The 25,967-nt window shown below is 46.8% G+C and overlaps 1 protein-coding gene across 2 annotated transcripts in view; it reads left to right on the top strand.

The window, feature by feature from the left end:
* Positions 1-1,927: 1,927 nt before the first annotated feature.
* The window catches only part of FEZ2 (fasciculation and elongation protein zeta 2), a gene marked incomplete at its 5' end in the record, with an annotated part of 232,690 nt that continues 208,650 nt past the window's right edge, over positions 1,928-25,967 (top strand). For both annotated transcript variants that reach the window (XM_082251940.1, XM_082251941.1), the window contains one exon: positions 1,928-2,253. In XM_082251940.1, coding sequence (XP_082108066.1) covers positions 1,928-2,253 — 326 coding nt within the window. The remainder of the gene's footprint in view (positions 2,254-25,967) is intronic.

The raw sequence follows: 25,967 nt of genomic DNA on the forward strand, positions 1-25,967 counted from the left end.
CATACACGCCACACCACTCTCCTGCACATACTACCCACCTACATACACGCCACACCACTCTCCTACAAGTACTACCCACTGCCATACACCTCTTGCTGCACATACTACCCACCTCCATACACGCCACATCACTTTCCTGCACATACTACCCACCTCTATACACGCCACACCCCTCTTCTGCACATACTACCCAACTCCATACACGCCACATCACTTTCCTGCACATACTACCCACCTCTATACACGCCACACCCCTCTTCTGCACATACTACCCAACTCCATACACGCTACACCACTCTCCTGCACATACTACTCACCTACATACACGCCACACTACTTTCCTGCACATACTACCCACCTACATACATGCCAAACCACTATCCTGCACACACTCTCCTGCACATACTACCCACCGCACCACTCTAAGTGCCGATTCACACTTGTGCGGTTTGTGAGATTGCATGCAATTCGGAGCGCACTGCTCCTTCATTACATGCGATCTCATATGTGCATGCGAGTTCAGCCATACACCTTGTAATCCGCAGCAAACTCGCACATGAGGCTTTTTTTGAGCCGCAGCAGAATCGGATCGCATAGTGGTTCACACTGGTGCGATCCGATTCTGTGTGAACTTTCAGATTGCACTGCGATATGCGATCGCAACTGGGGGTGTCGTTAACTTTTAATTGACACCCCCTGCGTATCGCATATGGCAGTGTGAACTGCCAGATGTGCGGATGCGATGCGGGAACACGCTGCATATTCGCAGCCTTCCCGCATCGCACAAGTGTGAACCGGCACTAATACTTTACTTTAAAAAGTTTTTTTTCTCTATCTTCTTCTTAACATTTGGTAGTCCTATCCCCAAAAAAGAAGTATTTTTTTATCTCAGGGACAAAATGTAAGAAGTCACGTATATATCATACAAACGTTCCATAAACACATACCACATACACTGCATATATCATTTGGGTAAAATATGATTATAAAATAGTTTACCGTTTGCCAAAAATAAATAAAATAAATATGTCCCTGGATTCAATTTTTTAAAAATTGGCCACCTAAGGTCTTACAGGTGGGTTTTTTTTTTTTCTGCAGCGGCTTACTACCTCTTTAAAGAGGTTGTAAACCGAGAAATTTTTTTTTTCTTTTTCTTTACACCCTGAAAGAAAAATACATAATGAGCTAGTATGCATCGCATACTAGCTCATTATGAAATACTTACCTTAGAACGAGCCCCCGCCGCGCCGCTCGCTTACCTCTATGACGGGCGACATGTCCAGTCGCCCGTCTTCCGGGATCGCGGCATCCGGCCATCTGATTGGCCGGAGCCACGGTGACGTCACTCCCGCGTACGCGCGCGGGAGCCGACGGTCACGGCACGGGGCTCTGAAGGAACGGCACGATCGGCCGTTCCTTCAGAGCGCATGCGCCAGTGACGTCACTGGCTGCATGTAAGGTAAATATCTCCTAAACGGTGCATGTTTAGGAGATATTTACAGTACCCATAAGTAAGCCTTATCATAGGCTTACCTATAGGTGGAAGTGTCAGAGGAGGGTTTACTTCCTCTTTAAGGTGAATGAAAATACAGTCACATCTAGGACAGAGAAATCACTCCACCTCATGTGATAATCCAGACGTAGCTCGGTAAACACGGGTGACGTCACTCTGCCAGAAACTAAAATGGACAGCTGCAGCAAAGTTTATTGAAGTCATGTGGTTTGTGCTCCTCCCACATTCCCCTTCATTCAAGCCTGGGTAGCTCCCACGGTCCCAGTGTAAACACGTCTAGAGAGTTCCCTACTTTCACCAGAGTAGTAGTCAGGGAGCGGACACAGCCGGTGTGTAACGCACAGTGAATGCTGCTAGCAGCAAGAGGGGAAGAGGTAGAGAACCGGGGAGCGTCCATTCTGCTCCCCCCCCGACATGGCGGCACCGCTAGCCCAGTTCGATGAGGATTGGCAGGATTTCTATGAGTTCCGTCCTCCGTCCAGCTCTGGGGAGGCCAAGAACAGCCTGGACAACGTCAACCCCAAGCCGTGCAGCCAGGGAGGCCTGAGTACCCTGGAGGACCTGACAGAGCTGGATAACAGCTTCACTGTTGACATCATGGGAGGCTTTAAGTCCATGGAGGACCTGGTCAATGACTTCGATGAAAAGCTCACCGTTTGTTTTCGCAACTACAGCACCGACACTGGGAACATCGCCCCCGTCAGGCCCATCACTGAGGAGGGCATTATGAAGGATGACGAGTGAGTGTGTTCTCTGATTATTGCCTGTCTATATCCCCGCACTATGCAGCCCACAGCTCAGTTTTATCACTTTCACACCAGGGCACAACATTGTGTACTTTCCAGCAACACACAAACACTACGGTGGTGCCATTCATTCTTAAAGCCGAGTTCCACTCAAAAGTGGAACTTCCGCTTTAGGTGGTCCTGACCCCCCCTGACAAGCCACATTTTGCATGTCACTTTATTGGGGAGGGTAGCAGGTGCCTAGATTTGACAGGTACCCGTTACAACTTCCACTCGGGCAGAAGTTCTTCTCTCCCCCTTCCTCCTTATTACAGCAGTGCTCCCCAACCTTTTTATTGACGCGGACCGGTCAACGTTTGATCATTTTTCTGTGGCCCGCTGAGGGGGGGCGACGTCAATCAATGCACAGTGGCCACAGCGTGCCCCCAATCAATGCACAGTGGCCACAGCATGCCCCCCAATCAATGCACAGTGGCCACAGCATGCCCCCCAATCAATGCACAGTGGCCACAGCATGCCCCCCAATCAATGCACAGTGGCCACAGCATGCCCCCCAATCAATGCACAGTGGCCACAGCGTGCCCCCATTCAATGCACAGTGGCCACAGCATGCCCCCCAATCACTGCACAGTGGCCACAGCATGCCCCCCAATCACTGCACAGTGGCCACAGCATGCCCCCCAATCACTGCACAGTGGCCACAGCATGCCCCCAATGATTGCACAGTGGCCACAGCATGCCCCCCAATGACTGCACAGTGGCCACAGCATGCCCCCCAATGACTGCACAGTGGCCACAGCATGCCCCCCAATGACTGCACAGTGGCCATAGCATGCCCCCCAATGACTGCACAGTGGCCACAGCATGCCCCCCAATGACTGCACAGTGGCCACAGCATGCCCCCCAATGACTGCACAGTGGCCACAGCATGCCCCCCAATGACTGCACAGTGGCCACAGCATGCCCCCCAATGACTGCACAGTGGCCACAGCATGCCCCCCAATCAATGCACAGTGGCCACAGCGTGCCCCCCAATCACTGCACAGTGGCCACAGCATGCCCCCCAATCACTGCACAGTGGCCACAGCATGCCCCCCAATCACTGCACAGTGGCCACAGCATGCCCCCCAATCACTGCACAGTGGCCACAGCATGCCCCCCAATCACTGCACAGTGGCCACAGCATGCCCCCCAATCACTGCACAGTGGCCACAGCATGCCCCCCAATCACTGCACAGTGGCCACAGCATGCCCCCCAATCACTGCACAGTGGCCACAGCATGCCCCCCAATCACTGCACAGTGGCCACAGCATGCCCCCCAATCACTGCACAGTGGCCACAGCATGCCCCCCAATCACTGCACAGTGGCCACAGCATGCCCCCCAATCACTGCACAGTGGCCACAGCATGCCCCCCAATCACTGCACAGTGGCCACAGCATGCCCCCCAATCAATGCACAGTGGCCACAGCATGCCCCCCAATCAATGCTCAGTGGCCACAGCATGCCCCCCAATGAATCCAATCAATGCAGAGATGCCAGCGTTTCCCCCGAGACCAGTGCACTTACCTCACGGCAGCTTCTTTTCAGTCCCCGGGTGTCCTCGAGTCTTCAGTCCTCCCGCCTCCTCCTCGGCCAATGGCATGAGTTTTGCCTTTTGGCCAGTCAGGAAGGACCCACTCCCTGATTGGCCAGGAGGAGGATCGGTGTGACAATAGCGAATTTTCATTTGCTATTGTCACACAATGGGCGGGCTCGAGCGCAGAGTGCTCTGCGCCCTGGCTGCCGCCACAGTAAAATAGTTTAAATTTCCTCGGGTGGCCCGGTACCGTTTGATCCGTGGCCCGGGGTTGGGGAACACTGTGTTACAGGTCACAAGTCCCAGAAGATTGCCTGTCCATTCAGGACGCAACTTGCACATGTGCAGTGCGCTCCCGGCTGTGAAGCTGCAAGCTGTCACAGCCAGGTGCCCACACTACAGATGCCAGCACCACAGGGAGAAGATGGAGAAAACCGAGACTCCCCCTGGCCTCATCGCTGGACTGGACAGGTGAGTGAGTGTTTATTAAAATTTAGCAGCTACACTTTTTGTAGCTGCTGACTTTTAATAAACACAAAAACCAGTGGACCTCCTATTTCTTGCAAACGCGCACAGTGCCATGCCATTTGGTGCAATGCCACTTTTAAAATGGGCTGGCCAAAACATGCAATAAAACCCGTGCACTTGGTCGCATCCCTGTGGTGTGAATAGAGCCTACCACACTGCACATAAAATATCTTCCAGTTTTGGATTTGCATGCCTTTTTTTTTTTTTTAACTTCAAGGAATAGATGCAGGAACTTAACTAACCCCCAGAAGGAGAGCACGCTGTAAAAGATGGCGCATGTGGCCAAACTGCACTAATAGTAGGGCATTGTTAATTGGCAGGAATGCTTTACATGCAGAGTTCAGGGGTGCGCTGAGCACAGGGTTGAGAAGCGCATATCTCATAAGCCAGTTTACAACCAAAAACGCCCTTTACCTTTCTTGACAGCGCTAAATCCTTAATTTGTGTCTCAAATGCTCGCCCTCCCAGACACTGCAGCTCACAGTGGGATGATTTTAGCAACAGAGAAAGTGCTGCCAATCCAGAAAGCAGTGGGTAGGACTAGGTGCTGATTGACAAGCTACAGCAACCCACTGTAGTGCAGGCAGGCCCAGGCCACCAGAGTGGCAACTTTGCTCTGAAGCCAGGTACAATGCAGCATTCAAAGATATTGTAATAAATGTTATTACTCACTGCGCATATCCCTATTAAAAATACACTGTGCTAAAAAGGTATTTGTTATATATTATATGTTGGTGCATCCACTGTGCATTATTGGATTGCTGCTGCGTACGACCTAAAGATATAATGGTAATATATGGAATATTACCCACAGCGTAAATCCTGTTTAAATAAATGATATGGTGGGACAATCTGTTGTCTCTTAGTTCCTCTATTAGATGTTGTACAATTGTACATGCAGCATTGTTTATTTTTTTTTTTTATTCCAGACAAATTTTATTAAAAATAAATACGATACACAGTTCGTCAAAATGGTAGTCGTACAATGAGAAAGTTATATAACAAATTTAATATCTGTCAGCTTTGTTTTTGTTGCGGACCAAGCTTTTTCTGGCACTTTTTGTTTACAAGTTTGAATCAGTATTTTGCTAGAAAATTACTTGGAGCCCCATACATTATACTTTTTTTTTTTTTTTTTTATCAGAGACTAGGGAATAAAATGGGTATTGTTGCAATTTTTTAATATTTCACAGTATTTGCCCAGTGATTTTTTTTTCCCCAAACCCAATTTTTTGGACAAAAATACATTTAAAAAAATTTAAAAAACAAAACCCAATATATGCCACAATTTTTCTGTAAAATATAAACAATGTTATGCCGAGTAAATAGATAACTAACATGTCACACTTCAAAATTGCTCACGCTCGTGGAATGCCGACAAACTACGATACCTTAAAAAAATCTCCATAGGCAACGTCTTAAACCCCTTTACCGGTTACCTGTTTAGAGTTATAGAGGAGGTCTAGCTCTATAATTATTGCTCTAACGTTCCTGGGGATATCTCATGTGTGGGGCGAACACCATTTACATATATATGCATGCATTTCTGCACATGAGCGCGAAGGGCTTTTTTTTTTTTTTTTTTTTTTTATTTTACTTTTTATTTTTTTGTTTACATTGTCCATTAAATTTTTACATTGTCCACGTCGCCACGTAATACCCGGAAGTCGGGCGGCTGTGTGATATCTGGATCCTGCCGATAAGCGCTTTTTTGCTCTCATACATGTGAGTGTTTTACCTTTTTAAATAAATGTTTATTTGTACATACTTCACCATGGTGGCTATTATTCTTTTATGAACACTGCTGGATTGTGGATTGTCCGGGTCTGTTTGCTGCGGTGTCTACCATCCGGCTTATCTGAGTGGAGCCATCTTGCTGGTCCAAGTGGAGGTGTCAAGGGTCCCGGTTGAGCTGGTTGATTTATTCTCTTGATTCCTATATGCCTGAATACAGTATTTTTCTGGTAAGCGCTCGACACGGTGAAAGTATTATTTTGCAGTGGAGGATTTCGTTTTTGAGCTCCACTATACACATCTTTGAACTTTATTTACTTTTCATGGACTTTGTGGTTTATTTAGGCCCGTTCACACTGGGGCGTCACTACTTGCCGGGGCGACCTCATAGGTCACGGCGCGCTGCTCGCACTGCGACCTCGGAGCGGCCGGCAGGGACTTCATAACATTGAAGTCTATGCAGGTCGCTCCGGGTCGCCCCAAAGAAGCTCCGGACCCTTTTTCTAAACGGAGCGACTTGTGTCGCTCCTATTAGAACGGGTCCGCAGCTTCTCTATGGAAGGCGACCTGTCAGGCGACCAGGTCGCCTGACAGGTCGCCCCAGTGTGAACGGGGGCTTATCTGATATATTTGGAAGTCACCTTTTATTTATTCAATTTCATGACTACATGATTATATTTGATACCACATTGATTTGTATGTGATATCTCCTTGTGATATCATCCACTGTATTTTGTTTTATTACATATATCATTTAGCGCAGCTTTACCTTTCTATATTTGTTACTTTGGTGTTTCCCACTGTAGCTGCAGCTCTGATTTAATTAATTTTCTCACATATTGAATTTTTGTGGTTTAGCGGGGTTATTTTTATTGCATTTTTGATTACCTATATAAACATGGTGTCCTTTTTTTCCCCACAAATAGAGCTTTCTTTTAGTGATATTTGATCACCTCTGTGCTTTTTTTTTTTTGCGCTCTAAACAAAAAAAAAAAAAAAGACAATTTTAAAAAATCAAAATCCGTAGCACTTTCTGATATAAAACATACCCAATAAAAAGATGTAAAAAATCAAATTTCTTCATTAGTTTAGGCCAATATGTATTTTGCTACTTGGTTTCTGGTAAAATAAAAAAAATCCCAATAAAGCGTATATTGGTTTGCACAAAAGTTATAGCGTCTACAAGCTATGGGATATTTTTATGGAATTTTTATTTATTTATTTATTTTTTTACTGGTAATGGCAGTGATTAGCGGCTTATAGCAGGACTGTGACATTGCGGCAGACAAATCTGACACTAAGTGACACTTTATGGGGACCAATGACACCAATACAGTGATCAGTAGGGCTGCAACTAACGATTATTTTAATAATCGATTAGTTGCCGATTATTTTTTCGATTAATCGGATAAAATCATAAAAAAACTCAACATGCCTTTTTTTTCGTTTACTTAAAATAATGATGAACAAACAGTGTTAGTGCCAGTTCACACTTGTGCGGTTTGCGAAATCGCATGTAATTCGGAGCGCACTGCTCCTAAATTACATGCGATCTCATGTGCGGATGAGAGTTCAGCCATACACTTTGTATGGCTGAATTCGCAGCGCAACCACAGCAAACTCACACATGAGGCTTTTTTTGAGCCGCCTCAGAATTGGATCGCACAGTAATAAGTGGTTCACACTTGTGCGATCTGATTCTGTGCGAACTTGCAGATCGCACTGCAATATGCGATCGCAACTGGGGGTGTCGTTAACTTATAATTTGCACCCCCTTTGTATTGCATATGGCAGTGAACAGCCAGATGTGCGGATGCGATGCGGGAACACGCTGCATATTTACAGCGTTCCCGCATCGCACAAATGTGAACCGGCACTAAGGCCATCGCATCCGCACATCTGGCAGTTCACACTGCCATATGCGATACGCAGGGGGTGCAAATTAAAAGTTAACGACACCCCCAGTTGCGATCGCATATTGCAGTGCGATCTGCAAGTTCGCACAGAATCGGATCGCACTAGTGTGAACCACTTATTACTGTGCAATCCGATTCTGAGGCGGCTCAAAAAAAGCCTCATGTATGGCTGAACTCACATCCGCACATGAGATCGCATGTAATTTAGGAGCAGTGCGCTCCGAATTACATGCAATCTCGCAAACTGCACAAGTGTGAACCGGCACTTATACCAAAACTTCTTTTTTTTTTTTTTTTTAAATTAAGCTCCTATATACTGTAAATAATATAATAAATGCTTATCTAGATAAAAGAGTTAATATTCCTTATAAGGTGCAATATTATAATAGAAAAATAAGTGAATAAAAACGTCCCTGTCAGCCATAGTTATGAAATAGGCAGCATAGAAAGACCACCTATATGTGTTATATGGACGTTTTTAATCCACTTATTTTTCTTTTATAATATTGCACTTTATAAGGAATATGAACTCTTTTATCTGGATAAGCCTTTATTCTGTTTTTTGGCGGGCTGCATTGCATGGAATGGACACTGTAACTAGTACTAAGAACGAGACTCACATTTTGCTGCTTCTCCCTCAGCTCGATATGACTCACTCCCTCACTGACTGAGAGGAAAGGAGGGGGGAGGAGGGAGGAGGGAGGTCACGGAAGTGCAGAGCTATGAGACAGTGAGTGCACACTGCAGCTTCACAGAGGAGACGGAGCTCGCTGACAGTCGGGGAATGTCAAGAATGCAGCACAACTCATCGACGGAGCAACTAATCGATAATGACAATCGTTGAAAACGATTGTCATTATCGATTTAGTCGATTAGTTGTTTCAGCCCTAGTGATCAGTGCTAAAAAATATGCACTGTCACTGTTCTAATGACACTGGCAGGGAAGAAGTTAAAATTAGGGGTGATTAAAGGGTTAAATGTGTCCCTAGAGAGTGCTTTGTAACTATGAGGGGGTGCTTGTACTGTAAGAAGACAGAGATCCCTGTTTCTGCTTAGCAGGAACACAGGATCTCTGTTTTCCCTTGCCACAAAATGGCGATCAGCCTCACTTACATAGGCAGACCGCTGTTCTGCGCGTTTTGGCAACGATCTGTGGGTCCCGGGAGACCTCGGATTGGCTCCCGCTGTGTACAATCACAATGGGAGCTGGTCGCCAGCGGCGCACATGAGCGCCACACACCCGAAACAGGCGATGACGTACAGCAGGGTTCGTACGGTCATGAAAAACCTGGAAAAGTCATGGAATTTTAAAATGACAATTTCCAAGCCTGGAAAAGTTTTGGAAAATAATTTAACCAACAAAGTTTTGGAAAAGTCATGGAAATTTGTTTCACAATCACTGTATATTCGAATATACAGAAAAGAGAGAAAGGCGTCACTCAGTATAGCAGATGTAAATAATTTTATTGACACATGGAGGGAAGCGTCTATCTTCATAGCTCGGTGTCCTTCCGGGTCCGTGGTGTTTCCATCCCTGAGGCTGGCCAGCAGCCGGGAGAGGACACTAGGGGAGAACTAATCGGGGGACTCAGTCAGATCGAGGCAGCGGTGAAGCGCATGCCTCACTGGAGGGTCGCACGAACGTTATCACGCGGAGGTAGCGATTCACGCATGCTCCGAAATCGGTTACCGCCCCCCCGCCTCATCATGTTTGTGCGGCCCTCCAGTGAGGTATGCGCTTCACCGCTGCCTCGTTCTGACTGACTCACCTGATTAGTTCTCCCCTAGTGTCATCACCCGGCTACTGGCCAGCCTCAGGGACGGAATCACCGCGGACCCGGAAGGACGCTATGCAGATAGACGCTTACCTCTATGTAAGTTTTTAATATGCGTCAATAACATTTATTTACATCCGCTACACTGAGTGGCGCCTTTCTCTCTTTTCTGCCTGTTCGTTAGACTGTCGCTTCGGCCTAACAAAGAGCTGCCCTCTATGTAAGCGCTGCATTTGTGCATCTGTGCCATCCATACCAGTCCGGCTGCACCTTATGCATCATGACTGCCTGAACTGAAGCTTTATCCCCAAGCAGGAGCGCCCATCAAATCTCTTTCTTTCTCAAGTATATTCAAATATAGTTGATAATATTGGTTAAATTACAATAGTTACATAGACATTTAATGAAACATTAGGTCATGAATATTTACTTGAAGTCATGAAAGAGTCATGGAAAAGTCATGGAATTTTATTGGTAAAAATGTGTACGAACCCTGTACAGGTATGTGATTTCGCTTGTAGGAGCCGCCGCCCCGCATTATATATACGTGGGGCGGTCAGCAGGTGGTTAAAGTGGTAAAAAATAAAACAAATTGAATCTGTTGCAGGTTATCAATCATTGGATGTGATGGCTGCATTAGTTTGATTTTTTTTTTTTCCAGGCTTTTTTCCCCCTCTGTTTGTTTTCACCTGGTGATCTTGGCAGTAACACAAGGCTTGGCTAATCCCAGGTCGCCATGGGAAATAGAAATTGTGTCCTGGTGCCTGGCTTTTGTCCTCCTATTCCCATGCATGAGCAATTCCTTTTGCCTGTCTCTGTTTACACTGTGAAGGCTGTGTTTGGGGTGAAGGGAAGTGGTTACTATCTAAAAACAAACAGAAAAAAACTTTAGCTATGCTTCTTACCTGCAGCAGAGCTACATTTTTTTTCTTTTTTGAGGGGTTTTCTTTCTTTTTCTTTACATACCGACACCTTTGTGTATTTTCCGTGTGTACACCTGTGTCATGCATCTGTGAAGATACATATCAGGGCCACATAAGAGAAGGGATTTTGTCGTTCAAAATGAAACTTTGTAAAGTTAAAAAAAAAGGTACAGTGTGAAGTTTTCCCAGTCAGTGATGATTTGGGGAGCCATGTCATCTGCTGGTGTTTGTCCACTGTGTTTTATAAAGTCCAAAGTCAGTGCAGCCATCTACCAGGAAATTCTAGAGCACTTTGTGCTTCCCTCTGATTTAATTTTCCAGCAGGACCTGGCACCTGCCCACAGTGCCAAAAGTACCAATACCTGGTTTAATGGTCATTTTATCACTGTGTTGGATTGGCCGGCAAACTAGCCTGTCCGAAACCCCATAGAGAATCTGTGTGGAATTGTCAAGAGGAAGATGAGACACCAGACCCAACAATGCAGATGAGCTGAAAGCCACTATGAAAAAAACCCGGGCTTCCATCACACCTCAGCAGTGCCACAGGCCGATTGCCTCCATGCCACTCCGCACTGAGACAGTAATTGATGTAATGGAGCACCGACCAAGTATCGAGTGCATACTATACTGTACATGAACAGAAATGTAAGGTATTGCACTTGGGGGCAAAAAACATAAACGCAAATTATGCTGTAGGGGGGGAATCTCTGGGGGAATCCAGGATGGAGAAGGATTTGGGGGTTCTAGTAGAAGGATTAGTAGAAGACTAAGTAATAGCATGCATTGTCAAGCTGCAGCTGTCAAAGCTGGCAGAATATTAGCATGCATAAGGAAGGGGATATACTCCAGAGACAAAGCTAAAAAACCTGGTCCGGCCACACCTGGAGTATTCTGTCCAGTTTTTGGCGCCAATCCTCAGAAGGGATGTGCTGGAACTGGAGAGAGTCCAAAGAAGGGCAACTAAACTAATTAAGGGATTGGAGGACCTTAATTACAAGGAGCGATTACAAGTGCTTAATTTATTCTCCTTGGAGAGGAGACGCCTGAGACGGGACTTGATAGCGATTTACAAATACTTCAATGGCGATCCCAGCATAAGTAAAAAACTATTTAGTCTCAAGGATTGCAGGAGGACACGTGGCCACACAATGGGATTAGAGGAGAGACGGTTTAACCTTAAGCTGCGTAAGGGGTTCTTCACTGTAAGGGCGGTGAGAATGTGGAACTCTCTTCCACAATTGATGGTAGCTGCGGGAGTATGGCTACTTTTAAAAGCCTCATGGGCGTGCATCTCACAGATCACAATGTTCAGGTTTATGGGAAATGATCAAGCCACTGACACACACACACACACACACACACACACACACAAATACCTGATGTCTTTATTCAACCTCAACTACTATGTAACTATAATGGAAAATATTGTTAAGCAAGCAAAGCAGGAAGGGGACGTGGATGTTCTTGTCCATCTAGGGACAAATGACCTGGCTTGCAATGAAGTGTCAGAGGTGAAAAAATCTTTTATCACACTTGGTAATGACCTACAGGATTTTGCATCCACGATTTCATTTTCTGAAGTTCTGCCTGTGCATAATGTTCAGAATGATAGGCAGGGGCGCATAAAGGAGTTCAACATATGGCTTAGTAAATGGTGTCAAGAGCAAGGATTTGGCTTTGTTTCTCATGATAGCTCTACTTGGAATAGAAAGGAACTGTACAAAAAAGATGGTTTGCATCTTTCTCTCAAAGGAACAAATGTACTTAGTGAACAACTCCAAGAATTTGTGAAAGAGTATTTAAACTAGGAAGGGGGGGCAAAAGAGTGGAAATACAAGAGTCCAATTGCCCCCCGAAACAATGCCAGAACAGGTCAGAAGCACAGAGGTTAAGAAATGATAAGCTCAGAGTCCTGTCCACAAATGCTCGCAGTTTAGGTAAAAAAATCAATGAACTTGGGTCAATAATGGCATCTGAGAATGTAGATTTAGTGGCTGTTACGGAGACATGGTTTAATGAAAGAAATGACTGGGACATAACCATACCAGGGTACTCTTTATACAGAAGAGACAGAGAAGGCAAGAAAGGTGGAGGAGTGGCCCTGTATGTGAAAGATAGCATTAAATCTAACCTAATACAAGTTGGTGAGGCCAACATAGAGTCAGTTTGGGTTACGTTGCAGTTTGCTAATCATGCAGTAACTCGTGTAGGTGTGATATATAGACCACCTGGTCAAGTTAAAGAACTAGATGATCTACTAGTTGAAGAAATAGCTAAAATGACAATGAAAGGAGAAGTTATCATTATGGGAGATTTCAATCTTCCAGATATAAACTGGAAAACCAAAATAGCAAGTTCTACCAGGAGTACAGATATTCTAAATTCCCTACTGGGGTTGTCTCTGCAACAAGTGGTTGAGGAGCCAACCCGGAGGGAGGCCATTTTGGATTTGGTATTCACAAATGGGGATTCGGTATATGATGTCATTGTAGGCGAAACCTTGGGATCTAGTGATCACCAGTCAGTGTGGTTTAATATAAGAACTGGGAAAGAGTCACACCACACAAAAACAAAAGTTTTAAATTTTAGAAAAACAGACTTTTCAAAAATGAAATTAGTCATAAATGAGTCCTTATCAGACTGGAATGGATTACATGGAGTCCAGGAGAAATGGGACTACTTAAAAGGTGCATTATTGAAGGCAACAGAAAATTGCATTAGACTTGTCAGTAAAAGCAAAAAAAGGAAGAGACCACTGTGGTACTCAGCAGAAGTGGCCCAAATCATTAAAAATAAAAAGCTAGCATTTTGTAATTATAAAAAAACCCAGAGCAATGAAGATAAGGAAATCTACAAGATTAGGCAGAAAGAGGCCAAGCAAGTTATAAGAACTTCTTCTAAAGCGCAGGCAGAAGAAAAACTAGCTCAGTCTATGAAAAAGGGGGATAAGACATTCTTCAGATATATAAATGAAAAAAGGAAATTAAAACAAGGAATAACTAAATTAAAAACAAAGGACGGAAGGTATGTAGAAGAGAATAAAGGGCTAGCCGACTGCCTTAATGAATACTTCTGTTCAGTTTTTACAGAAGAAAAAGGAGAAGGACCTCCACTCGAAAGGATGACTAATGAATCATTTGATGCATGTGTCTTTACAGAGGAAGACGTTCTAAGATTGCTGTCTAAAGTGAAGACAAATAAGTCACAGGGTCCTGATGAGATACACCCAAAATTATTAAAAGAGCTTAGTGGTGAGCTGGCAAAACCATTAACAGATTTATTTAACCAATCATTAGTAACAGGAGTCGTCCCGGAAGATTGGAAATTGGCAAATGTCGTGCCCATTTACAAGAAAGGTAGTAGGGAGGAATCGAGCAACTATAGACCAGTGAGTCTGACATCAATAGTAGGCAAATTAATGGAAACCCTATTAAAGGATAGGATTGTAGAACATCTTAAATCCCATGGATTGCAAGATGAAAAACAACATGGGTTTACTTCAGGGAGATCATGTCAAACAAATCTTATAGATTTTTTTGACTGGGTGACTAAAATAATAGACGGTGGAGGTGCAGTAGACATTGCATATCTAGATTTTAGTAAGACTTTTGACACTGTCCCACATAGAAGATTTATCAATAAACTGCAGTCATTGAGCATGGACTCCCATATTGTTGAGTGGATTAGGCAGTGGCTGAGTGACGGACAACAAAGGGTTGTAGTCAATGGAGAACATTCAGAACAAGGTCATGTTACCAGTGGGGTACCTCGGGGATCTGTACTGGGACCAATTTTGTTTAATATCTTCATAAGTGATATTGCAAAAGGCCTCGATGGTAAGATTTGTCTTTTTGCTGATGACACAAAGATATGTAACAGGGTTGATGTTCCTGGAGGGAAACGCCAAATGGAAAAGGATTTAGGAAAACTAGAAGAATGGTCAGAACTCTGGCAACTGAAGTTTAATGTGGATAAGTGCAAGATAATGCACCTGGGGCGTAAAAACCCAAGGGCAGAATATAGAATATTTGACACAGTCCTGACCTCAGTATCTGAGGAAAGGGATTTAGGAGTAATTATTTCAGAAGACTTAAAGGTGGGAAGACAATGTAATAGAGCAGCACGAAATGCCAGCAGAATGCTTGGATGTATAGGGAGAGGTATAAGCAGTAGAAAGAGAGAAGTGCTTATGCCGCTGTACAGAACACTGGTGAGACCTCACTTGGAGTATTGTGCGCAGTACTGGAGGCCATATCTCCAGAAGGATATAGATACTCTAGAGAGAGTCCAGAGAAGAGCTACTAAACTAGTACATGGATTGCAGGAAAAAACTTACCAGGAAAGGTTAAAGGACCTTAACATGTATAGCTTGGAAGAAAGAAGAGACAGAGGGGATATGATAGAAACTTTTAAATACATAAAGGGAATCAACTCGGTAAAGGAGGAGAGCATATTTAAAAGAAGAAAAACTACCACAAGAGGACACAGTTTTAAATTAGAGGGGCAAAGGTTTAAAAGTAATATGAGGAAGTATTACTTTACTGAGAGAGTAGTGGATGCATGGAATAACCTTCCTGCAGAAGTGGTAGCTGCAAATACAGTGAAGGAGTTTAAGCATGCATGGGATAGGCATAAGGCTATCCTTCATACAAGATAGGGCCAGGGGCTATTCATAGGATTCAGATATATTGGGCAGACTAGATGGGCCAAATGGTTCTTATCTGCCGACACATTCTATGTTTCTATGTTTCTATGGAAAATGGCCAGTCAAAGCCAGATGCTATCCAGGTAGGAAGGGGGGCAGATGCCTCCTGCCCCCAGGCCTAAAGGAACACATGCCCACCAAAAGGGAACAATAACCCCTCCTCCCAGCTGCCCGAGTGCCAGTTAGTCTGAGTTTCAGCAGACTGTCAACTAAGCAAACAGTTAATAAAGACAATACAAAATGTAATGAACAATGCTTACATAGTATTGCATTAATTACCAAATATAGCAATGGGGTTATGCTAATTACATACTGATAGTATATGAAATAGACAACAATTTAATTAAAATCAATAGGATTAGCCTGGTAGGGAATAGGGGAAGGATGGGGGGGAGGGGAAAAAGGGATGAGGGGGAGGGGAAACCTAGCCATGAGGAATTGAGAGGACAAAACCAGGGACTGAGCAAGAAGCCCGCCCTGGTCAAGGGTGTGTAGTTTAAATTCAACGATACCAAAATGTCCTATCGCAAAAAAGGGCTTATATGTGAGGACCTTGAGGCCAGGGAGGATATCGCCATTAAGCCATTTGATCCCCCGTGTTTCCCATTGGAGGTTCAAACAATCCCAATCTCCTCCTCCACGTGGGTCCTTTGGGGCAACCTCCAACACAATGAATTTGACAGCATTAGACTGAAATCTATGGTGTAATCTAATATGGCGATCCACTGTTGTGAGTTTCTATTAGAGGAATAGTAAAAATATAGTAGTAAATGCCTTGGGGGCATCCCTTATCCCTGCTGCCTATGTTTGCCTGTTCCTCTCGGGTAAGCAACCAAAATTTTCTTTCCCCCCCTATTATGCTTTGTCAACATAAATTGTATCAATATGACAATCTATTGTTCTGTTGTATTGTAGATGATTTGTGTGTGTGTGTGTATGTGTATATGTAGCCGGTCATTGTCTAATAAAGTAATGGGACTTTGTAGGATTGGATCGACTAGTAATGAAGGCAAGCAAAAGAATTAAAATTCATTGATTTATTACAAAACATTTATAAAAAAAAGTCCAACATGGACACAATTAGCATAGAAAATACATATTACAGCGCATGTGAGGATGATCTCAAGAAGGCATCCATAATTCAACGCGTTTCGCGGGCTGTTGGAGCCACATTAGCTTCTTCAGGAATATGGACATAGATACATCCTCTACAACTTTAATGACGGATTCTTTTCTAAATTCTACTAAATTGATGTTGTGGCATCAGCTGATGCCTCCTTTGGCCGCAAAGTTCTCTGTGCGGCAGTCCAGTAGGGGACCCAGGTTTTATTGCGGGTCCCTGGCTGTTGGGGTTGTTTACCCCTTGGTTTTTTGCTTTCCTGAGTTGTTGCTCCTGTTGAGCCTTTTTTGTTACCCAGAAGGTTCCCTTGCTGTTCATGTAAGGTTCTTTTCTCTGATATGGGTACTGCGTTGCCTTTTCTGATGGTTGCGTTTCCCACCCCTCATGTCTACACTGCTTTGGGACATCCCCATTTGTAAAGACTGTATGAGTGGGCGGCGACTGTCGGAGGACGTAAGAGAAAACAGAATTTTTATAAAATCTTACCGTAAAATTCCTTTCTCTGAGTCCTCCGACAGTCACCGCCCCCACCCCTCTTTTGGGGTTCTTATGCACTTAACTGCTTTGATACCAAACTGAGTTGAGATGGCTATTGCAGGAGGGGTATTGGACCAGTGGGACAACCCCCATGGGTGTGTCTATGGAAATGCTTTTGTTTTAACAAGTCTTTTGCCTAGCTACTCCTAAGGAGAGGAAATTCTCGTAAAATGGAACAAGGATCCAAAATCCTTGGATAATTTGATTCGGTTGAGTTCCAACACAAAGTCTGCTCTTTTGTGGTGGCTTCACGCATCAGCACTTTGCCAAGGCAAGTATTTCCTGCCGTTGTATTGGGCAGTGGTAACCACAGACGCCAGCCTGTCAGGCTTGGGAGGAGTGCTGGGGAAACTCTGGACCCAGGGATCCTGGACAGTGGAGTAGTCCAAGCAAGAGTGTCTTGGCGGCCCGGGAGGTGGCCAAGATTCTGGATTGGGCGGAAAAGTTTGTCCCAGCTCTCTGCTGTGCACATCCCAGGTGTGGATTACCTGAGTCGTCATGTGTTGAATCAGGGGGAGTGGTCCCTACACCCGGAGGTGTTTCACCTCCTGTGTGTCCGGTGGGGGACACCCGATGTCGACCTGTGTGCTTCTCGATTCAACAAGAGGGTTCAGAGGTTTGTGGCCAGGTCAAGGGATCCTCTGGCCAATGCCACAGACGCACTGGTGGTTCCTTGAGGTCAGTATCGGCTGATCTATGTGTTCCCTCTGCTGAAACTCCTGGCAAAGCTGCTGTGCAGAATAGCAGGGATTCCGGTCATTCTGGTGGCCCCAGGTTGGCCTCGCCGGTCTTGGTACGCAGACCTGGTAAGGTTGGTCGCCGATGCTTCTTGGAGACTTCCTCTCAGGGAAGATCTGCTGTCTCAAGGCCCGATCTTCCATCCTGCTTTACAGTCGCTGGGTTTAACGGCATGGCTGTTGAAAGCCAGGTATTGAAGGATAGAGGTCTTTCTGACTCTGTGATTCCTACACTATTGAAGGCCCGGAAGTCTACTTCCAAAAAGATTTATCATACGTGGAAATCGTACATTTCGTGGTGTGAATTCTTGAAAGTGCATCCTCACTTGTTTTCGGTAGCTAGGGTTTTTAACTTTTCTTCAAAAAGGGGTTGAACAGTGTTTGGCTTTGGGCACTATCAAAGGCCAAGTGTCGGCTTTAGCTGTGTTTTTCCAATGTCCTTTAGCTATGCATGCACTGATTTGCACTTTTATTCAGGGGGGTGCGTCATATGGCGCCTCCAAGGAGATCCCCGTTACCTCAGTGGGATCTGAATTTGGTGTTATCAGTTCTTCAAAAACCTCCTTTTGAGAACATCAGGGAGATTCCCTTACTTTATCTCAGAAGGTTGCCTTTTTTGGTGGCTATCACTTCTGCCCGCTGGGTGTCTGAATTGGCGGCGTTGTCTTGCGGTTCTGTTTATCTGGTGGTCCGCAGAGATAAAGTGGTGCTTCGACCTAATCAGTAATTTCTTCCTAAGGTGGTTTCTGATTTACATTTGAATGAAGACATTGGGCTGCTTTCACTCTGTCCTAAGCCCAAGCATCCCAAGGAAAGTGCTTTACATTCTTTGAATGTGGTTCAGGCAATTAGAGTTTACCTGGCGGCTACTGAATTTTTCATGAAATTGGACTCTTTGTGCTTACCGAAGGACCCGCCCCTCTAATTATGAGTGGAATGGGTTTTTTTCTTCTAAACACTGCTTGCAACAAAACTGAAGGCTATAGCAGAGTGTGCGAGTGTATGCCTGCAGGGACTGCCCCATAGCCGTGGTAACGTTTTTTCCTACCTAGTGTCTTACTACTGTAGAGGGCAGCATAACCCAATGGTCAAGAATATGGAGCATGAACTTCAGAGAAAAAGATTTTATTGTAGTTCAAAAATCCAGTTATGCTGTATTTTATGAAAGGGTGGCACACAGAAAGACTTTTCAATAATCTTTAATAATCTCATAACCCCATATTTTATTCAAGGTAGGAAGAGAACATATCAAATGTTCAAACTGAGAAAATGTCCCATTTTAAGAAAATAAGTTAATTTTGAAATTGATGGCGGCAGTAGCATGTCCTAAAAGTTGGGAAAGGGCAACAAAAAGCTGCCAATGTAAGTGGCATCTTGGAGTGTCTCAGAAGTTAAGATGGGCAGAGGTTCACCAATCTGTAAACAGCTATCTAAATATTGTCAAACAATTTCAGAATAAAGTTCCTCAATGTAAAACTGCAAAGACTTTAAATATTTCATCATTTACAGTACATAATATCAAAAGATTACAAGAATCTGGAGATCTCTCTATGCGCAAGGGGCAAGGCCAAAACGCAATGTTGGATGGTCGCGATCTTCCTCTCTTAGACGGCACTGAGTTACAATCCCGATTCTGTGATGGGCATTGCTGCATGGGCTCAGGAATACTGTACTTCCAAAAACCACTGTTTGTGAACATAGTTTACAGTGCCATCCAAAAATGCAAGCCAACGCTCTATCATGCAAAGAAGAAGCCATATCTGAACATGATCCAGAAACGCCTCCATCTTCTCTGGGCCAAACCTTGTTTTAAAATGGACTGTTGCAAAGTGGAAAACTGTTTTGTGGTCAGACGAATTGAAATTTCACATTCCTTTTGGCATCCATGCTAAAAGGACTAAAGAGGAGAGGGACTTTCCGGCTTCTTATCAGAGCTCAAAAACCTGCATCTCTCAGGGTATGGAGTTGCATTAGTGTGTATGGAATGGGCAGCTTGCACATCAGGAGAGGCACCATCAGTGCTGAAACATACAGTATATCAAGGTTATAGAGCAGCATATGCTCAGGCAAGAATGGGACAACATTCCTGTCCCAAAACTCCAGCAACTGGTCTTCTAAGTTCTAAGATGTTTACAGATTGTTAGAAATAAAGGGGATAATACCCCGTGGTACACATGGGCCTGTCTCAACTGTTTTTTGGATTTGGAGTTTTACTTTGCCAGCTTTTTTTAGATGTTACTGCCATCAATTTCAAAACTTCCCTTTTCTCTTGCGTCCTCCGACAGTCGCTGCCTCTTCATATTCGTCACATATGGGGTATTAGACTTTGCTCCGAAGGAGTAGCTAGGCAACAGAATATGTTAACATTAAAGCTTTTAACATATCCCACCCTCAAGGGGTGGTCCCCTCAGTCAATACCCTCCTACTTCCTGCAACCATATCTCAGTTTTAATGTCTAGCTTGTCAGGAGTGGCTGGCTCTCTCTGTGCTGGGGCTTTGTGCCCCAGACTCTTTCTTCTTTTTTGATTTTTTGTTTGAGTTTTCTCTCTACCTTTACTTAGCTGTTCTTTTTGTCAGCATTAGTTAGTTCTTCGGATGAAGAGGATCATGCGGGCTGGGTCTCGGGCTGATCCCCCTGGTCGCAGGTCGTGGGTCAGTGGCTTCCCAGCCTGCCATCGAGCGTTCAGCCAGGTAACGCTCCTGGCACAGTGAACGACCCATCCCTGTTTGGTGCAGGGATGATTGGTGAGGTGGCTACCTCACTGGACGCTGTGCGGTTTCTTAACCCCCATTCTGTGCGTCTTGTATGCGACTCTCCCTGCCTCATGTGCAGCGGCTTGTTCGCCTGTGCGGGTCCCCCACGCCACTGTGAGGTAAGTGTATTTATGTGGGGACCTGTCTGTCTGGGGGGGTGTCAGTCTGGGACTGTGTAACCTGCCTCTATTCACACTGTTTGTCTCCCTATCTCTCGGCTGCATGCTGTGGGCTGCAAGGGGGGGGGGAGCTGTGTGACACTGTGTGTGTCAGCCTTGTCAGTGTGAGAAGCTGTGTGCTGTGGGGCATGTTTTGTGGCATGTTTGGGCATTATACAGCGATCCCTGCGGCGATCTGACATGTTTTTTTATATACAGACATGTGTGCATTACTGTACTGTGGAGCGGCGGTTTCGGCGCCAAACGGCGCCATTTTGCCTACACTCGCTCCGGCCGCATGTTCTACATGCATGGCGGCCATTTTCTTGTAGCCTCCCATAGGCTTTCATAGAGCGCCCTGGCAGCATCACTTCCTCTTCTCCAGGAACACCGATCGAGGCAGCAGCAGCGGCGAGGGTCTCCTCAGGTTATATCCTTCCTATCCATTGCCTGTGTCAGTTTTATTGTCCCTGTGGGGGTCTCATTGTGCTTGTGCGTGGTGCGGTGGGCTGCGCTCGCCGCGCTTGTTAAAGGGGCAGTTAACCCTTTATTATCCGGCATTTGTTATAGGGGCAATGGATTCTCAGGAGGGCAAATTTCCTACCGCCTTGGTGGAAAGCCAGGGGACCGCTGTTTCCCCCCCAGGGGGGGATTTAGCCACTATTGTGGCTGGCCTTCCTGCTCAGGTGCAGATGCTGGTGGCTGCTCAATCTACTAAAAGACCCAGAGTTGCTTTTTCCTCTGATTCTGAGGGTGAAGGTGATGGGGTTGTTATGGCGGGGGCCTCCTTATCGGGGTCCCGCTCCTCCCTGGATCTAGTGGGGTCCGAGGTGGAGGCTGAAGTTGAAGGGGTTGATAATTCTCCCCCTGGCTCGCCTGAAGAGCTTGCAATCATGGATGAATTGATTGCTTCCATAAAACAAACGCTGCGTTTGCAGGATGAAGTGTGTCCCCCCGCTGCCTTGGCGGCTTATGGGACGCAGAGAAAACGCAGGACGCCGCAGGTTTTTCCCTGCAATGATGATTTTCAGCGCGCTGTTAAGGAACAATGGCGCAATCTACGCAAACCTTTTGCTGTACCAAGTAGGTTCAAGCTGCGTTATCCTTTCTCGCCTTCCACTGATGAAAGGTGGTGTGTGCCACCCCCAGTGGATCACGCAATTGCGGTTTTAAACCAATCCACTGCGATTCCTGCAGAGGATTCCCCTGTGTTCCGTGATGCCACGGATAGGAGATTGGAGTCTCTTGCCCGTCATACTTATTCTGTTACGGGTTCTATGCTTAAGGCTCTGTTTGCCTCTCTCATGGCGGCCCAGGCGGTCGCAAGTTGGACGCAGATGCTTAGGCGCGTCCTAGTGGCCGATTCGGCCTCGCCAGCGACCCTGGATATGGTGGATCAAATCCACCAGGGTGTCATGTATCTGTGTGATGCGGACTTGGACCTAGTCCCGTTGGCTGCACGTGTGCACAGTGTGGCGGTGTTGTCTCGCCGCCTGGTTTGGTTGAAATGTTGGTCGGTGGACCAGTCTTCACGTAAGACCTTAGCCAATCTGCCTTATGATGGGTCTCGCCTTTTTGGGGAGTCCTTGGATGTGTTGATTAAGGGGATCACCGGAGGTAAGAGCACTCTCTTGCCCCATTTCCCCAAGGCTAAGGGGGCTTCTGGGAAGAAGCATGCTAATTTTCGGCCCCCTCAGGGGTCCTTTCGTGCCTTTCGGTCGCACTACAAGGGCAAACCGTTCAAAGGTCAAGGCTCTCAGAAGAAGCCCTGGTCTGGAAAACAGAAGTCCGGTCAATCCGGATCCGCAGCCCATAACAGTGCGGCCTGAAGGGGCGCCCTCACCCAGTTTTGGGGTGGGGGGACGCTTGCTCGGTTTTCTTCAGCCCTGGTTGACCCGCGTGCGGGACAGATGGGTTCAGGAGATCGTTCGATCTGGTTACAAGATCGAGTTTCTCTCTCGGCCGGAGAGCAGATTTTTTTCCCTCAAATCTTCAACTGTCTCCAGAGCGTTTTACGGGACCTGCACCTGGCGGTGCGGGACCTGAGGGCTCAGGGAGTGGTAGTTCCGGTGCCTCATCGGGACAGGTTTCGGGGGTTTTATTCCAATCTGTTCACCGTGCCCAGAAAGGAGGGCAAGGTTCGTCCAATTCTGGACTTGAAGGCTCTGAACCGCTCTGTGCGGGTTCGCAAGTTCCGCATGGAATCCCTGCGGTCGGTGGTGGCTGCCCTGGTTCCGGGGGAATTCATGGCCTCCATCGATTTGAAGGATGCGTAACTTCACATCCCCATTTTCGAGGGTCACCAGAGGTTCCTTCGATTTGCCATTGCGGAGGATCACTACCAGTTCGTGGCGTTGCCTTTTGGTCTCGCCTCGGCTCCGCGGGTCTTCACCAAGGTGCTTGCGCCGGTTCTGGCATTATTGAGGGCCCAGGGCATTTCTGTCCTGGGGTATCTGGACGACATTCTGGTTCGGTCTGCGACCAGCCAGGGTCTGGAGAAGGACCTGTCTGTCACGATGCAAACTCTGCAGGAGTTTGGTTGGACGATAAATTTTCCAAAGTCGACACTGAGTCCGTCAGTTCGTCTTCCCTACCTGGGAATGATTCTGGACTCGGTGCAGGCGAAGGTCTTCCTGCCGGAGGACAAACTCAGAACTCTTCAGGAGGAAGTCAGGTCCCTCAGGGACGTTCCGCACTCGTCTCTGCGGACGTGCATAAGATGTCTGGGATTGATGGTCTCGGCCTTCGAGGCGATTCCCTTCGCCCAGTTTCACACGCGGGGTCTCCAAGCGGAGATCCTGTCCATGTGGGACGGGCGACCTCAATCTCTGGATCTTCAAATCTCGTTGAGTCATCGCACCAGAAGAGACCTTCTGTGGTGGCTCCAGTCCCCGATGGTGTCCGGGGGCAAGTCGTTTCGTCCTATCTCGTGGACGGTGATCACCACGGATGCCAGCCTGTCGGGCTGGGGTGGTGTTCTGGGCGTTCTGTCCGCCCAGGGAACTTGGTCGGAGGGGGAGTCTTCCCTTCCGATCAACATTCTGGAATTGCGTGCGATAAATCTGTCTTCATCGCTGGACGGACCGACTGCAGGGCTGCCCGGTTCGGGTGCAGACGGACAATGCCACGGCGGTGGCCTACATCAACCACCAAGGGGGCACCAGGAGTGCCCGAGCGGCTCGAGAAGTGGCAGACATTCTGTCTTGGGCCGAGACTCATGTCCCGGCGATAACGGCGGTTCACATTCCGGGGGTGGAGAACTGGCAGGCGGACTATCTGAGTCGCCAGACCCTGGATCAGGGGGAATGGTCTCTCCACCCGGCTGTCTTCCAGATGTTGTGCGCGAAGTGGGGTCTTCCAGATGTGGACCTGTTCGCGTCTCGTCTCAACAACAAGGTGAGAAGGTTCGTGGCAAGGACGCGCGACCCTCGGGCAGACGTGCCGGACGCGTTAGTGGCCCCGTGGCATCAGTACAGGCTGATGTATGCGTTTCCACCGATTCAGTTGCTGTCCAGGTTCCTTCGCAGGTTACACTCGGAACGCAGCATGGTGATTCTTGTGGCACCGGACTGGCCTCGCCGGTCCTGGTACGCAGACCTCGTGAATCTGGCGGTCGACGCCCCGTGGCGTCTGCCTCTTCGAGACGATCTCCTGTCTCAAGGACCGATATACCATCCTGCTTTACAGTCTCTGGCTTTGACGGCCTGGCTGTTGAGACCGAGGTCCTGAAGGAGAAGGGTCTCTCCCCAGAGGTCGTTCATACTTTGATCAACGCGAGGAAGTCTTCCTCGGGGAAGGTTTATTACCGTACTTGGAAGGCCTATTTTGCCTGGTGTGAGTCCAGGGGGTTTTCACCCCGCACGTACTCGGTTTCCCGAGTGCTGTCCTTCCTTCAAACGGGTGTCGATCAGCGTTTGGCGCTGGCTACGATAAAGGGTCAGGTGTCTGCGCTGGCCGTTCTGTTTCAACGTCCCGTGGCTTCCAACTCCTTGGTTGGCACTTTTGTTCAGGGTGTGCGGCATCTGGTTCCTCCTAGGAGGGATCCTTTGCCCCCTTGGGACTTGAATCTCGTTCTGTCTGTGTTGCAACGTGCTCCTTTTGAACAGATCAGGGAGATCTCGTTGTCTATGTTGTCCAAAAAGGTCGCCTTTTTGGTGGCGATCACTTCGGCTCGCAGAGTGTCGGAGCTGGCAGCTTTGTCCTGCAAGTCTCCGTATCTGGTTGTTCATTTGGATAAGGTGGTCTTGCGACCTAATCCTTCTTTTCTTCCGAAACGAGTTTCGGAATTCCATCTTAATGAGGATATTGTCTTGCCTTCGCTGTGCGCGAAGCCTAAACATCCAAAGGAGGTGAGATTACATTCTCTGGATGTTGTTCGGGCGATAAGGGTTTACCTTAAATCGACTGAGTCTTTTCGAAAGACGGACTCCTTGTTTGTTCTTCCAGAGGGTCCTCGGAAGGGCATGGCGCCGTCGGCCTCTACCATCGCCAAATGGATCAGGCAGACCATTGAACAGGCCTATGCCTTGCAGGGGAAGGTCCCCCCTGTGCCTGTGAAGGCGCACTCTACTAGATCTCTGAGTACGTCTTGGGCCTGTCGTCATGGGGCTTCTGTAGCCCAGGTGTGTAAGGCGGCGACTTGGTCGACCGTGCACACTTTCACAAAATTCTACAAAGTAGATGTTCAGGCATCGGTGGATGCTTCCTTTGGCCGCAAGGTTCTTAGTGCGGCAATTCCCTAGGGTCCCTTGTTGGGGACCTCTGGCTGTTGGGATAAGTTTTTTATCCCCTGGTTATTTGTCTTTTTCCTGGCTTGTTGCTCCTGTTGAGCACTTGTTTTTCCTGTTGCCCAGCTGGTTTCCTTCCTTTGGTAAGGTTCCTTTCTTTGATGCGGAGACTGCGTTGCCTTTTCGGCGCGGATGCGTTTCCCACCCCTCATGTTTGCACTGCTTTGGGACGTCCCCATATGTGACGAATATGAAGAGGCGGCGACTGTCGGAGGACGTAAGAGAAAACGGAATTTTTGTAAAATCTTACCTGTAAAATTCCTTTCTCTGAGTCCTCCGACAGTCGCCGCCCCCGCCCCTCTTTTGGGGTTTGGTTGTATACTCTACTGCTATTCCACTAAAACTGAGATATGGTTGCAGGAAGTAGGAGGGTATTGACTGAGGGGACCACCCCTTGAGGGTGGGATATGTTAAAAGCTTTAATGTTAACATATTCTGTTGCCTAGCTACTCCTT

Source organism: Pelophylax lessonae (genome assembly GCF_965119305.1).
Source record: "Pelophylax lessonae genome assembly, chromosome: 3".
In the NCBI taxonomy this organism is placed as follows: domain Eukaryota; kingdom Metazoa; phylum Chordata; class Amphibia; order Anura; family Ranidae; genus Pelophylax; species Pelophylax lessonae.